Raw genomic sequence first — 16,733 nt, forward strand, 5'->3', positions numbered from 1 at the left:
AAATGTGGTAAATAAGCTGGTATTTACACATGGGCACTATATTAACTATTTCTTCACTTTGCCCTTCCATTAAGTTAACTGTCAGGCTCCGGATCATTAAAGTCCAGTTTTCCTCCCTACTTTACAGCCACACATTAACTGTGGACATCCTGAGCGTTTCTAATAGAGCCATTTTCAGAAAGAATTGTGAATTTTTCTATTAGTATCTCCCCTCCCTTCCGTTCCCATCCTAAGCACCCCCCTGCTACTTGCAACTCTGAGTTCTGAACATGCCCATGGTGGTGCCGGTTGGTTTCTCTGTTTATGGTGCATCTCCGGATCCACGCATCGGTTTAGATGAGAGCCTTAGTTACAGAGACGTATTATTACTTCTTTCAGAGGACAGCATACGCGGCTTGCTGGGGCTTTCTGACCTGAGGCCGGGGGCGAAGAAGGAGAGTTGGCAGGCTTTGGGGAGCGGATGTAGAGTTGTTCCTCACTGGAGGGGTTCGCCTTTTCCTGAGCTGTCAGACACTGCGGGCTCAACTGAGGCGCGGAGGTGCAATTCAGGCTGGTGGAACAGCGGGGGAAGGCAGGGACAGGCGGGGCTAGCGCGGCTCTGCAGCTGATCACACGCACCAGCGCATACACCACTCTCCCGCCGCCCCTGCTCGCGCCTCGCATCTTACCCGGAGCCACCGAGGCGCGGACAGGGAGTGGGGGACCCAGGAGGGAAGAGGCAAAGGTAGGCACCGTGAAGCAGAAGAAGGGCTGAAGCGGCGCTGGTTTTTAACCTGAAAGTCTGACCGGCAGCTCGAGGCTCGAACCCTTTACAGCAGCACCGCGGTTGCCTGCTAAGAGAGCACGGCGCCAAGGAACCCTCAAGTCCCGCGCCCAAGTCAGTCCGGGAGGGCGCTCCAGGGTCCTCCTGGTGGGGGCAGCGTGGTGCCCTCAGGGAGGTGCGGAGCTTGGGGGACCTGCGTTGGTGCCCACCGTGGTGCACCAGGAAAAGTGGGGGTGAGGAAAACAGCCGTGAGCGCGGAGTGCGAGGCCAGGCTGCCGCTGCCGCCCGCTGCGCCTCCTCCTGCCCTCTCCCGGTGGGTGAGTGCTCCGGTTTCGCGCAGCGCCGCGTCTCCGCTGGGCGCGGGGGCGGCCTGGGGGCCCTTGAGAGTCGGCCGGAGGGCCCTGGGGGCGCCCGCGGAAACTCAGCAGCCCGCCGACGCCAGGCGAGCGCGTCTCTGGAGTCCGGAGCCGGGGACTCTGAGCCCGGAGGGCGTGGGTGGGGGGGTGTTGCACCGGTGCCCGGCAGACATGCCTCTGGGCGGGATTTTGGCCAAAAGATAGGAGGCGGGAGTGCCGGGGAGAGCCGGGAGCGGTTCCGGGGGGCGGGCGATCGGGGAGCGGCGGGGTGGGGGGAGGGTCTGGTCCGAGCAGGTAGCGCAGTTTCGGCAGCCTGGCGAGTTGGCAGGTGGGGTGGGACTCGCCTGTCAACTCATTAATTTTAAAAAAGTCAGTTTGGGAGGGCTGCAGGGTAGTCGGGAGGGCTGTGGCAAGGCGAAAGGTGGCCCGGGATGCCGATGGTGGGGGAAGAAAAGAGAAGCCTCGAAAAGCTTGGAGGCAAAATTGCGCTTGGGTTCCTGGTCCTTGCATCCCTCCTGCCTTGAGTGCGGGAGAACACTTTCTTGTTTTAAGACTCAGCTTGGAGAGAAAGCCTCCGTCCCGGGGGAAGAGAGGAGTCCGCAGGGGGCCAAGAGCGCAGCTACCTGCCGGGTGCGCCCCCCACCCCGGGCGCGCTCGCTTTTGTCCCCCCTCTCTCCCCCGCCCCCACCTCCTTATTGGTGCTGGTTTGCAGCGCTCGGCCCCTGCGCCTCCGCTTCGCGTTTTGAATCTGGCTCGTCCCTCCGTATTATGTCTGCACTCCGAAGGAAATTTGGGGACGATTACCAGGTAGTGACCACCTCGTCCAGCGGCTCGGGCTTGCAGCCCCAGGGGCCGGGCCAGGGCCCGCAGCAGCAGCTTGTGCCCAAGAAGAAGCGGCAGCGGTTCGTGGACAAGAACGGCCGGTGCAATGTGCAGCACGGCAACCTGGGCAGCGAGACCAGCCGCTACCTCTCGGACCTCTTCACCACCCTGGTGGACCTCAAGTGGCGCTGGAACCTCTTCATCTTCATCCTCACCTACACGGTGGCCTGGCTCTTCATGGCGTCCATGTGGTGGGTGATCGCCTACACTCGGGGCGACCTGAACAAAGCCCACGTTGGCAACTACACGCCCTGCGTCGCCAATGTTTATAACTTCCCCTCCGCCTTCCTCTTCTTCATCGAGACCGAGGCTACCATCGGCTATGGCTACCGCTACATTACCGACAAGTGCCCCGAGGGCATCATTCTCTTCCTCTTCCAGTCCATCCTCGGCTCCATCGTGGACGCCTTCCTCATTGGCTGCATGTTCATCAAGATGTCCCAGCCCAAGAAGCGCGCGGAGACCCTGATGTTTAGCGAGCACGCGGTGATCTCCATGAGGGACGGAAAACTCACGCTCATGTTCCGGGTGGGCAACCTGCGCAACAGCCACATGGTCTCCGCGCAGATCCGCTGTAAGCTGCTCAAAGTAAGTGTTACCCGCCCCTTCCCCACCTGGCTGCCGCCAACCCTCCACGGCGGAAAATAGCTCACCTGAGAACTCTCTCCCGGCTCTTAGTCTGATCTGTCTGGCAGGTAAACCTTCTTGAGGGCGCGGGGGTGGTGGAGTGGAGTTGGGTGGCCTGGAGGACTGGGCAATGAGAGAACAGCTGCCAGTTCTGTTCCTTTTCCACTCACTCTCGTGCTCTTATTTATATTAATAATTGGAATGTGCTTGTATCACTTTCTGACTAGTCACACTTACCGAGTGGTGTTGGCTCCTGGAGCCTTGAGGTAGAGGGCCTTGTTCTCCCTACCCGTGCTGCTTGGCTCTTTAAAGAGTTTCTGATTTGTTGTCAATACACTATTCCACTAATCTTGAGGTACTAAAACTGAGCAGCTGTTATTTTGAAGAATTAGGTCCTGAACTTGCCTTAATTTTCACTTAGGGCTTTTCTTTACTTTTTCTTTATCTCTTTTTTTATTCCCTCCTAACATATTAGCAGGTGAATTATTTTTTTAGACTCAATAACATGAACTGTATATGCTCATCTTTTTTTAACAAGCGCAGTGATCAGAAAAGTAGTTAATAATGTGGAAGAAACAACACCGGGCTCTTTCAAATTTTTATTTTTATTAAGTATTTTCCTAGAGAAGAATTCTGTGAAAGCTTGAGTGCTTTTTCTGTGGAGCCTCTTGTTAATTTTGTTCTTAATTGCCAGTTTCTATGAAGCCTTTGTCAATTACAGATTTCACTTGGAGCTTTTCAGCATCCATTAAAGAAGATTGCTTCTTAACCATCAGCAGTGTAAATGCTAAGACAGATTGCTCATGGAGTGGTTATTAAAATAAGGTCCATCTAGTCCTTAAAGGGCTCCACTACAAACAAGAAGAGCCCACCCTTATCATTCATCCAATTAGAGCCTGGGAATAAGAAATAAAAAGCTCAGTTCTCTCTGTGTGTCATTTACAATTCAACTTTTTTATAAAAAAAACCCTCAACTTTCTGAGGCATTTGCCTTAGGTAGTTTTCAACTGTTCATAAATTGAAAAGGATGATTTCAAATAAAATCTTAAGAATTTATCTGAGGTTGCATAGAGAACCATAGCCAGATTCAGAATTTAGCATTAATAAAATGAAAATCTTATGAAGATTTGAGATTTTGCCTTTGAAATTCCAATGCCATCCTGCAAATATGTTGTCTTACAGAGCTTCAACTGATGTTGTAGTTAAAAGTGCTCTTAAAAAGTTTGGCTTGCCTGTCATTTTTTAAATTTATTTATAAGATCTTACCCAAATTCCTCTTCATCATGTTGCTCAGTAGAGTGTTAGACTTAACTCAGCTGCCCTGTCACTCCCCATCATACACTATAAACAGGAAAACACACTAACTTCTGCAGAGCTTGGTGGCAAATTTTCAACTTAGTTTTGATGTGCATGTTCATTTAGGTAACTATGAATAAACGATGTGAGGCCATGTTCTTCATAATTAATTTCACTGAGCTGCATACGGGTTTTTATGTAACTTAGGACATGTGTTATTGACCACTATTTGAACTAAGTGAGTTTTTTGAACTAGGCTAAGCAGTTGTCTCTAGACATGTTTATTGCATTGGTGTTAGTTTTATGTGCCTCTTTCAATGAATAGATCAAGATGTGTAATCTCTCTCTTTAGTTCAGGCCTGCATGGAGGATAGGAACACCTCATTAATACAGCGTAAATATCTATGTCAAGGAACTCATGTTTATGTGTCACTGTGAGAGTCTTATTGAAGAATAGTTTACCATATTGATTGGATATTGGAAATTTAAAATTAGGCTTTAGAGATCATTTACTGCTGTTCTCTACTTTTTCAAATATATAGTCGTTTATTAAAATAAGTATCTTTTGAGGCAACATATTTTAGATGTTTCTAGACTTTTTAAATTGTGTTTTAACAAAGCCAGAATAATTAGAATTAATCTACATATCAGTTTTTTGTTTTGTGTGTGTGTGTGTGTGTGTGTGTTTTGTTGTTCCGTTTTGTTTTGTTCTTTACAAAGGTACAATGAATTTGAAGTATTCAGTCTAACAGTGGTTCAGGACACTGATAATGATTCTTATGTAAAGGCAATGTACCACATATACCATAAGGAGTGTCCTGATTAAAAACAATAAAAGATTTGTGGTGTTGAAAAATTTGGAGCAGGGTGCTATATTAACACAAGGTGATAAAATAACATCTAATTAAAATGATATATATAATATTCTTATAAAATTCTTTACTTTTGATTTGTTAGAAGGTGTCAGTGCTAGGAGTAAAAATAATTGACATGTAGTGTCAATTTATATCTAAAGAAAATTATGGTGAAATAATGTCCTGCTGTCTATTGAATGCGAGGGTCAGTCAGTTCTTCAGCCTGCCACTTAGTGTTGTTTGTTTGAGTTGATTTTTCCTGTAGCCATAGTAATTACAATGAATTCTCATAGTTCTTGTCATTTCCTTAGACTTCATTAAAAAGGAGTCCTGTTTTATTACGGAGCTCATAACATTCAGCAAAATTAGAGGGGAGATTTGTCTTTAAAAAGTTAACTCTCATGTTCTCTTAGAGACTGAGATTGAAGTGACCCAAAACATCCAACTATATTTTGAAAGAGAGGCTGTACCCTAATCTTATAGTAATAAGTGGAATGTTTTGATATCAGTCTTATGCAGTCTTCTTGTTAAATATTATTATGCATATTTAGCTTCCCATTTTAACCCCTGTTTGACATTTTAAATATAGGATTGATATATTTTTAATAGAGAGAAATATTCAGAATTTTATGGCATTAAAAACATACTATTCAATGATAAAAATTATAGTCTATGTTCTTCCTATTATCTAATTTAATTTCATTTATATTTTTCTATTGTTATTTTCTTATTTTTTGAACAAAAGCTTATTTATCTGTATTAATATAAGAATTCTTTTAATGATTATAAAGTACTTTCTATTCTTGGAAGATAGGACATGAATATGGCTTTCTTGTCCTTGCTACTATGAATTTTCATACTTATATCTTTTGAATTATCTAAGTTTTGATAAGTTCTTTAAATAATTTCTCTGCCTTATTTTAAATTATGTTATTAACTTAAATGAAAGCATTTTTTTTTAAGGAATCTATACAACCGGCATGGGAACGTGAACTCAGGACCCTGAGATCAAGAGAAAAATGCTCTACTTTCTGAGCCAACCACATACTCCTATGTGAAGGCAAATTTTATTTCAACTCTATTCCTGTCTTTCAAGCTTGCAAATACTGAAATTAATTTTGATATTCAAATATAGATCTTCCAACTTTTTGCTTGGAGTGGTCAGTCTTTTTTTTTTTTTTTTTTTAACTCAGAAATTAAAAAAAAAACAGATTCAGTAAAAATTAAAGAATATAATTGGAAGTTATTCTTTGAAATTTATAATTTGATCATAAATATAGCTTCAGGAAACTCTTTTAAAATGAATATTCTTTCTCTTTTCTTCTTCACATCCTCATATTGATGTTTCATTTGGATTTTAAGTTTATTTTAGTTACCTTCTTTTTTTAAATTCTAAATTATAGGAACTAATGAACAGCATGGTCATGTTAAGTTAATGTATCATCTAGCAGAAAGTTGTTTTTTTTTTTAAGATTTTATTTATTTATTTGACAGACAGAGATCACAAGTAGGCAGAGAGGCAGGCAGAGAGAGAGGAGGAAGCAGGCTCCCCGCTGAGCAGAAAGCCCGATGTGGGGCTTGATCCCAGGACTCTGGGATCATGACCTGAGCCGAAGGCAGAGGCTTTAACCCACTGAGCCACCCAGGCGCCCCAGTAGAAGGTTTTAATAAAAATGCCTGAGACTTTAGGCTAATGGCTCAAACTCTGGACCTTGTAATTTCATAGTAAGTTTAAAGGATTTGGAAATCTGACTACTCCTTTCTGTAAATCTAACACGAATGGTTGACTGCCCTAGATATACATCTTGTAAGGGAAGATTTAAATAATCGTTGTTGATACATTGTTCAAGAATTTAGAAGCTTATTATCCAGAAGCCATCATGAGTTTATACGTATTTATATAGTCATCCAAGCAAACTATATTTACTTGCATAAAGTAAATTTTAAAATCAATGATTGTTGGATCCATATTTTAAAAGATAAAAATAAGGATAAATTTTTCTCATGGAAGTATAATTTACTTCTTCATGTTGTTAGTCATTGCAGATAGTTATCTTTCTTTCCTAGGAGTGCAGTTTTGCAACCCTTAACTTTCACTTATTGAAAGGTAATGGTGCACAGTCACCTTTTGATGTATCATATATATTCTTCTTGTATTCACGTCTTTTATTTTACATTTATATGAATACTCATTTTGGCAGCTATCTGGTTTCACCATATGAATGTGAGCAAGTGCAGATGTAATAAAAAAGAAAATTATTGTTTTTGAAATCAATAAGCTCTTCATCCTCTTCGTATGTCTTAACCTTTGTTAATTTTTGAACCATGGTCATTTCTGAACCACATGGTTCCTGATTTTTTTCATATTTTTATTTGTTTGCCTTCATTTCATACTATGCACTGAAACATAGTTAGGTGTTTGATTCTCTGTGACTTTATTTTGTATGACTGACTCTTTTCACCAATTGGTCTTGGCCAATTTAATTTTGGTCTTGAAATAATTAGTTACCTCCTTTAGAAAAATTAAATCCACAAATGTATGCCTAATAAACACCTGTTCTCAGTATCATACAAGCTGTCAGTAAAAATATTCAAGGAACCTAAGACCAAGTTTCCCAGAACTCTTGGGGCTAGATCCTATATTGTTTGGTGACTTTTTTTCAGGTGGATTCATTATGTCTTTAAAGAGAAAGCACAGTTCCTAGTCTAGCTTTGCTTTTTTTGACATGAGTATAATTCTCCAATAGGTAAAGAAGTTTTTTAAAAAGCCGAATTCTTATTCTTTCAAAAAATACTAGTAATATATATATTTTTAATACGTTTCCTGAAAAATGCAGTGTAGCTTGTGCTCAGGGTAATACAGTGTGAACAGAAATAAGGGACACAAAGACCCACAAATTAACAGCAGTAGGTGAGAACAAATGATAAAGAGAAGTAGGAAAAAAATATTTGATGGATTTGAGGGAGTTTGGTGAGTAGGAGGAAAATGTGCATGCAGGGTTACAAATCCTGTCCACAGTTATTATAAATTCCATAAAAGGCCCTCAAGGAATTATAAAGCTGTTCTTTCATTTGAATAGTATAAAAGCCTCACATAATTTATTACAAGATAAATTACATTTTGTTCTATAAGGTACTTTCTTTTCATGAAAATAAACATATTTTTATGGGATGATTATCTTAGCATTACATTTTTTAATTTTAGACTTGATGTTGGTCATATTTTTTCTACATGAGTATTGATGAAATTTCAAACTTAAGGAGTCAAAAGAAATGTACAATTTAATTAGAGGTAGCCTAGATAAAAATCTAGGTCCATACTCTCTTGTACCTGGATTGCATTTTGGTCTGAGTCCCAAATCCATTGCCAGAACTGCTTCAAGTCACAGGGTACTTTTGTTCCTTATTCTAGTACCTGTTTTTAGCTTATTTCCTAATTTTAGCTTGCAGATAGCACTGCAACTTCATTTCATTTGTGATTTTGTGACTTCAGTATGTATTCAACACACACACACACACACACATACAAACACACACATTGCACATTTAAAGAGGAGAAATGAAATTACAGATAAATGTAAAATGGTGGGAGGTGGGAGGCACAGAGGGCTTGCCCTCTCCATCTTAGTTTCCTTTCCTGTCTTTTCCTTCCTGACCAGTGGCCCTCAGCATCCTTTTCCAGTAGACTCTAGTGGGAGGTAGTGGGACACAGGACAAGCCTTAGAGTATGATAGAGGCACATCTCATGAATCAGATGGTAGTGATTAAATGTTCTTTTCAACATTCCCCTAGCCTCCCTCCAAGCTAGGAAAGAGAACAATGGTTATAATTAGAACAGTGTTTTGGGTTAGAGAGATGGGAGAAAGGCTGCAAAGAGATTGATTATATTGGTGGAGTGTGTTCCTGTTGAATGAATGTGGGTAAATGGTTACAAATCTCACAGAGGGAAGAGATGCCAGGGCAGTTCTAAATGTGTGTGTGCGTGTGTGTGTGTGTGTGTGTGTGTGTGTGTATGTGTGCACACGTATTTGGACATGTACTCCATAGTCTTTCATCTGTAATATGAAAGCTATTTGTCTATAGAGTTCATGACATTGATAATCCCTTCCAGGCATCTGTGACTTTTGAATCGTTTTTCATCTTTAGTCAGAATTTGTAATTGATTATCCAGTAGGCCTCTTTTAGACTTTAAGGGAGTTCAAAGTCATTTGATATTAGCTGCTTCTTTGAGATCAGTACATGAGACTGTAAGATGAGACATAATCTTTTACACATATCCACGTTTCCATATAATTAAAATGTATATAATCGAAATACTTTTATATAGCATTTTTATAATGAAGAGTAACTTAGAAATTATTGCCACATTCTAAGTTGTACAAAACCATTTCAAAAATCCATGTTCTACTTATAATTTTTTATACAGTAAATTTAAATAAACTTTAAGCCTCAGATTTTAAAAATTGTTTTCTTATCTCCCAGAAATTGCTATAATGCTATCAACTAGAAAGATCCTCCTTATTTCCTTCCCCACATTCCATACAATTGAAAATAAAAAAGTCATCTGGAACTCATTCTCCAGTCCTAGTGTTTTTAAATTGTGTGCTAAATTTTTAAGAATTACCAGTTTTCCATGAACTCTTTTGTTTTGGTGCTTCTTTCTCACTTTCTTATTCATTCAGTCATTTTATGATTCTAAATGATTATTTCATCAAATGAAGTCAACCTTAGTAATCAGATTTTTAGGAATTTTAGTAATTTATCAGCATTAATCTTAATCTATAGCAATTATTTGGAATTATATTGATATTGACCATATCTGTTTATACATTTTTATCTAGGAAATGATCATGATTCTGCATTCCTATAGGCTTAGGAGGTTTATAGAGCTAAAGGAGATCAGGTAGATCATCAGCAAACTGCTCTGTTAATGAAAGATTTCTTCTTATTTCATAATTTTTAAGGAGACATAATAAAGAAAGGTTAGCTTGATTTTTCCTGCAGTTTTTCTGCTTGTTATCAAAATTCCTGGGTGAAATTTGGTAATTGATAGCTAAATAGGAAAACTAGAAACTGATGGAATATTAGTGCCATTAATTTATCACACACTCAAGGTAGAGATCACACTTTAATCATATGAAGGTACATATATAACTCCTTTCTTTCTGCTTTCCTTTTCATTTACATGTGTAGATCACAGTTCTTGAACAGTTCTCTTACTTACGCAAGTGGAGAGACTTAAAACTAACTTGCTTCTGAAAATGTATTTGGTAAGCATATGCAGGTTTTTGGAACATTGTATTTGGCTGAGCACTGATAAGCTAACTTTGCTCTATCCAGGAGCTCAGACTTCAGACAATTCTAGTACTCCAAACACCTGCCACATTCAAACCACACCGTTCACTCCTCTAAAAGAAGAGCTTTCTGTTTACTTACAGAAATGACTAGGCTTCCCAGTCTATTACAAGGTCAGAGAAGCAAACCAAAATCAGGGAGGTAAGCATTTTGATAGCTGAAATATTTGTTGACCTAACATGAAGGACGAAGACTCAAAAGACAAAATTGTGGATACCTGCAATGTCTCAGAATCATTTAAAGAAAGGTTAAATTATATGGCACCCACTGGAAAATAATTTTCAATGAATATGCAGGGAATTTTACTCATCTGAAAAGTATGTAATCATGGAAAATATCTTTCAAAATAATGAAAGTGTTACTTTACGCATAGCGTCACCTAATAGGTACAGTTGTCAACTTTGTTTCTGCTAAGACTTGGATGGAATATAAAGCATTTTGGGAAGGAGGAACATAGGTATAATTTTGTATATATATAAAAGATTTTAAAACCAGAAGATATATGGAGTCTGAATGGAACAGATTTTTATATATTTGAGTCTTAATTACCTATATATATATATTAATTACCTATAATTACCTATATTAATTACCTATATATATAATTACCTATATATATACCTATATTTGAGTCTTAATTACCTATATATGAGTTAACTGCTTGCTAAAAATGAAACATTTCTTATTCTAGGTTGGCTTTCTCCTGATAGCTTGTTTCTAGGCCACTTCTCTTCATGGTTTGTTGAATGATCAGAAAATATGAAAGTTAATAGATTACAGCCTTTTAGAATGAGGCACAGGTATAAATATCAAATATATTAAAAAAGGAAGATTAATTTTAGTTTTGATGTGTATATATGTATATAAATAAGAAAAAATACATCTTTTGGGGGGAAAATTATTTTAAAATAAATGGAAAAAAAACTGAGTTTTTAAGGAATTATTTTTATGGACATTTTCATTTAGTACAGAAAAAGCAGACCTTAGAATAACTAGTGAAATGGCCCAAATTCTGTTCATTAACTACAAACATCAGAATACCACCTTGTGTTTATATAGCACCTGCTTCTTACTAGGTGAGAGAAAAATGACACAGGGTTTTGTTTTTATTTGTTTTTGTTTTGTTTTTGGTTTTTATTTTGTAGTACTAATCAGTACTTGTTATACCGTTTTCTAGTTGGAAGGATGCTGGTCTCATTCATATTTTACCAATTTGGGAATAAGTTAGAAATACAGGTAACTGCTACTGGCTTCAAAAATGTCTAGTTTTCTCCTACATTGGTTGTTAGAGCTACTGTTTTTATTTTTGGACTATTAGGTTTTCCCATGGATTTTTTTTTCTTGTCACTAATCATTGTGTTTCTTCCTCCTCCTCTTCTCTTCCTTCTCCTTCTTCTCTTTTTTCTTCTTCTCCTTCTCCTCCTCCTTCTCCTTCCTCTACTTCCTCTTTCTACCCCCCCCCCCTTTTCTTCTTACTCTTCTTTAGTCAGCTACTCACAAGGCAGAGAAGAAAAATATTCTCACCATTTTCATTGGATTTTTTTTCTACGCAAATAAAATTCCTGAATATCACTAATTACAAAATAGCCTGCCTAATTGATTCTGCTGTTGGGAGTCTAAAATTGCTGCGGTGACCATCTACCACTAACTTGGTTTAGTTTTGTCACAGAGGACAGCTTACTAAACCATATTTCTCAGTGTTTTCAGACCCATTTACTCTGCTTAAAAAGCCAAGGTATTTCTTGGAACACTGACCTTACCAAAAGGAAGGATTTTGTCTTTGCACTATCACTTCATTGCACAGACTAGTGTTATAGATTCAGTTTTGTAAATGAGCTTTGCAGATTCTGTTAAATGTATTGGATTCTTCCAAGCCCCATTTGACCAGCAGCTAGCTCCCACCCTGCCGCAGGTTTTTCTGTATGCAACTATTTAACCCTTATTTTACCAGCATCATCATTTAAAGCAAACAAATATTTGCTTATATATGATCTTTATAAGGAACAGATACGGAAAATAAAATAAGAATGAATAGAAAAGAAAGACGTTAACTTTCATGGCTTGCGAATTGTTCATTGTCATTTTTAGGTACTCGTTCAGAGTTTTAGCATATAAGCGATTTAAGTTTTTTATAATGATTTATACTGATACCGAACGCCACTACCTTATGAAAGTTGTAGGAAACTGAAAGTTTACCTAATATAGATTTTTAATTGCATTTTGTTTAAAAAATTTCAATGTAGCACAGCTTTTACACTATGTTTTAAAATTCATGAAATAAACAGAGAGCTAACCAACTTTAATGCAGTTTGGTATTGGGAGTTTGAAAGCTATCAGCTGACATCATATGCCTTTTCTTTTTATTATGTGACCTATTGTGTGCATAACATAATAAGATATCATCTTCACTTTTATATCAAAGTTTATATCTATCTGTTACTTTTCAAAAGTCCTAGAAAACTTATTGGTTTGCTTTGTAACAATGCAGTTAATCTTTTCTGAAATTACGATCAACCTTTTTCAGCTTTAACAAACTCCCTAAGAAGTGCCCATTTATTTGCTTTGTGAGGAAAACAAATCTGGCATGCAATGAGTTACCCTGAAGTGATTTATGTCAAGCAGTAGCACATGGACACTCGGTTCCACAGTTTGTGCTAACAGCCATTGTTGGACCAGGCATTTCTCCAAAGCTCATGAGTTAGGGAATGATAATTATAGTAAGTCGTATATTATAAATAATGCATGTATGTTCCCCATGAGCTATGTGGGATTTCGGCCCGTTTGCTAGAGCATAGCTGCATAATGATTTGTTTGGATTTTGTTGCAGATGATTGATAGTGCTGAATGTTGGCAATGATGTAAATTACTGTTGGGCTGCCTTGAAAATTTCAGTACAAGTGGTGATTTCTTCTCTTTTTCTGTGTGCTTGTCTAGTCTCGGCAGACACCTGAGGGTGAGTTCCTTCCCCTTGACCAACTTGAACTGGATGTAGGTTTTAGTACAGGGGCAGATCAACTTTTTCTTGTTTCCCCCCTCACAATTTGCCACGTGATCGATGCCAAAAGCCCCTTTTATGACCTATCGCAGCGAAGCATGCAAACTGAACAGTTCGAGATTGTCGTCATCCTAGAAGGCATTGTGGAAACCACTGGTGAGTAGAAACACAGATCTGTCATCACATTTCTTTGTTCTATAATAACTTTATATTATAGCACAGTATCTATCATGAATGGGTCGAAATATCTCAACTCACAGTATTGAAAATACTGACTTATTTCTTTGTGACATTAAGTTGATAACACTTTGAAAATGAAGATTACTGTTGTGATCATTGCGTGTGTAATGTTAACTCAGGAATACAGCAAAAAAAAAAAAAAAAAAAAGGAAACAGATGACTCCTAGAAATGATTATGATATTTTAGTCTAATTGCAAAGTTAGATTTCCTATAATCATAATTTTTTAAAAAGATGTAAGGTTAAAATAAATTCAGGGTAATTAGTGAGCTGCCTAAACTCAGCATGGATATTCTTGCCTTGGGGATGGTGGTTCGGGGTGTCATTGGTAGAGCTTCGATATTATGTGCAACCTCAGTGGAAAATTCCCTGTGTGTGTCTGTGCTAAAGCCGCATTTTAATTTCAAAGTGGGTCAGTAGATTTCCTCAGCTAAACCTTGACCAAAAATATTTTTAAAGATATTTTTCTTTTCCTGCTTCGGTATAGTTATGTGCTATATGTTATTCCTTAAGATACACTGTAACTTTGGTATGTCCCAAATATTTACAGTTTGCTGCACTGTGAGGAGAGTCAGGAACAAAGGAAAGAAACAATAAATCAGAATATATTATTTGGCGTCTGAGTATTGCCCAGTTGGTTTGGAACCTGCTAGATACTCGAGACCAATATATCTGTACATCTCTACTTGTGTGTGTGCGTGCGTGCGGACACACACACACACACACACACACACACAATAAGTGCGTGTATACATGCATGAATGTGTATCTTCAATTTTGCCCTTTCTATAAGTAATGAAAAAGCAAGAAATACCTTAGCTCTCATTTTTTCTACCAATGTCACTTCAATATTACAATGCTAATTGTTATGTAAAACTATAGCTATTTTGAAAGTAACGTTGGCATAACATGGACATGTTCAAGCTTTATACTAAGGTGGGAGATGTTACGTAATGAAAAAATCTCCCACCATGGTATAGAGTATTGTTCAAGGAGCAGGAGAAGGCAAGCCTTTTAATCTTTGTGCGGCTATCACATACCACTGTTTCAATTTTGGGGAAGATAGTTAATCTGTATAAGCTTCTTTTCCTTCTCTGTAAAGTAAGAATGGTATAATAACCACCTCAAAGCTGCTTGCTGTATTACTATTATTTTTATTATTATTAGTGCTTTAGTTTAAAGATTAAGATTTTTAGGGACAATGAGTAAAGATTTAAATCAGTAATGTATATCTGCAGTTTGATTTCTGTGGACTATTTTGTGGTTTAAATCCTCCAATTATTGTTGTAACTCAAAATTGAAATGATGCCATAGTATATTTCTAATATACCATCTATTGATAAATAATGAAAACAGTTGCAAAAGGTTCTAGTTCAATGAATCTTTACATTTCATTTTTAATTTTTATTCATCTCACTTAATGAAGTAATGTTATATTGTTAGGGCTTAAACAGCAGATATTACAATTCTTATTGATTTATTTATTATAGCATATGGTTCTATATTTGACACATCTGTTTACTAATTATTTACTGTTATTCTGATCATGAGTGAGGTTTTTGTTTCACCTGACAATCTTAGAAATTTTTCATTAGGCCAGTTGATTGAATGATTGATCTATCTATCATCTTTCCATCCATCCATCCATCCATCCATCCATCCATCCATTAATTTTCCCTATTTATCCCTAGTTTGTTTGTGTTTCTTAAGAATGAGAAAGTTTTCCTGCAAAATCACAGTGAAATTCAGAAAAAAATTAGAAAATTTAACTATGATAGAATTCTACCATTTAGCTCACAGTCCATGTTCAGATTTCATCTGGAAATAGTAATTGCCATCGTAGCTACCCTCCACCATTCCAACAGCCCCATTCAACATCAGATTAAGGATTATGCTCTTTACTTGTCTCCTCAGGTTTAAGATGGAATAGTTCTTCAGCCTTGCTTTGTGTTGTTGACCTTGATGTACTTGAATAGCATAGGTCAGGTATTTTGTAGAACATGTCTCAATTTGGATTCGTCTAAGGTTTCTTTATTCATTAACCTTTTGATTTTTGGCTGCTACATGGATATCTTATGAGATTTTGAAAATATACCTGTGTATGGACTTAACTGATACATTTTCATCAGATTTCAGAGGATTTTAGTTAATAAATAATGTCCTATATAAGGTAATTAGTAGTTTTATTTGTAAAATTATTCATTAAGACTGCAGATTTTAACATTTCCTACCCTCTCTTTTTTTTCTTTATTTTCTTTTCACTTTATTTTGTTTTGTTTTGGTAACAATGAACCGGCAGAGAATACTTAACACAGAAAGTGTGAAAACTTGACTGGAGCCTGAATTTCTTATTTTGAGATTGCCTTTTATGGAGAAAAGATTAAAATCTGCTTTTTCTGACCTCAAAATTGAGCCTGTTTCTAGATAAAATATAGCAAGACAAACAGCAAAAACATTATTCATAATTTATAAGATTATTTTTGGAAAATTTATCTGACATTTTGTTTGTGTATGTGCCCTAACTAATTAAATCCCACACTGTTCAAATTCTGTAAAATCTGTCTATATTTCCAAACCTCTCTGATCCTAGCAAAAATAACAGAAATATTTTTATGTGCATCTGATCATTTATATCTTTACTGAGATATATTTGGATTCGTCTTCAGGGAGGTTTCCTCCTTTATCTTTCCATTTACAATCAAGTTTTCTTTCTCATAATATGTATTGCTTGTAATAAGACAGATATGGTATTTTAGGATGTTCTGAGATAGCAATAATACCATTTTTATCTCACATAAACTCAGTTTTCTGGAACACGGTCTTAGGAACAAACATATACACAGTGTAATGTCCCATCATGTTTAACATTAAAATACTAAGTTTTATCATTCATTCATTCATTCATTCATTCAATAAATAATTGAATGCACACTGTGTGCTTGGTAGTCTTTGAAATGCTGGCAATGTGGTGGTGACCAAGACAGCCAGAATCCCTTTCCTCATGGAGGTCTTATTCTAAGTGGAGGAGGCAGATGGCCAACAAGAAAAATAAATAAGCAAGCTTTTATCAGGAAAAATGTGTCAGGAATAAAAAGCACTACAAAACCAGGTGATGGGAGAGAGTGCCTTTCACGGCACTTTGGGTTGACAGAAGAGCTCTCTCTGAGGTGACACCTAAGCAGAGACCTGACTGTCAAGAAGGCCCTCCTGGTCCTGGCTGGGAGAACAGAATGGCTGGCAAGGGTCCTTCATTGGGAATCAGTTAGATTTTTCCAGAAACTAAAAATAGGCAGAGGTGGTTGGAGCAGAGTGAATGATGTGGATGGAGAGTGGGGTGAGAAGTCAGAGAGGTGGAGAGGCCATCTC

At 38.0% G+C, this 16,733-nt stretch overlaps 1 protein-coding gene across 3 annotated transcripts in view; it reads left to right on the forward strand.

The window, feature by feature from the left end:
- The first annotated feature begins 502 nt into the window (after window positions 1–502).
- Window positions 503–16,733, forward strand: part of KCNJ3 (potassium inwardly rectifying channel subfamily J member 3) — a 151,663-nt gene continuing 135,432 nt past the window's right edge. Inside the window, exons 1-3 of one of the 3 annotated variants that reach the window (XM_046019865.1) lie at window positions 509–724; window positions 1,832–2,589; window positions 13,068–13,284. In XM_046019865.1, the coding sequence (XP_045875821.1) occupies window positions 1,888–2,589; window positions 13,068–13,284 (919 nt within the window). In that variant the 5' untranslated portion in view covers window positions 509–724; window positions 1,832–1,887. Of the gene's footprint in view, window positions 725–1,769; window positions 2,590–13,067; window positions 13,285–16,733 lie in introns of those variants that run through there. The other 2 variants (XM_046019867.1, XM_046019866.1) reach the window with 2 other exon arrangements.

Source organism: Meles meles, chromosome 9 (genome assembly GCF_922984935.1).
Source record: "Meles meles chromosome 9, mMelMel3.1 paternal haplotype, whole genome shotgun sequence".
Lineage (NCBI taxonomy): Eukaryota > Metazoa > Chordata > Mammalia > Carnivora > Mustelidae > Meles > Meles meles.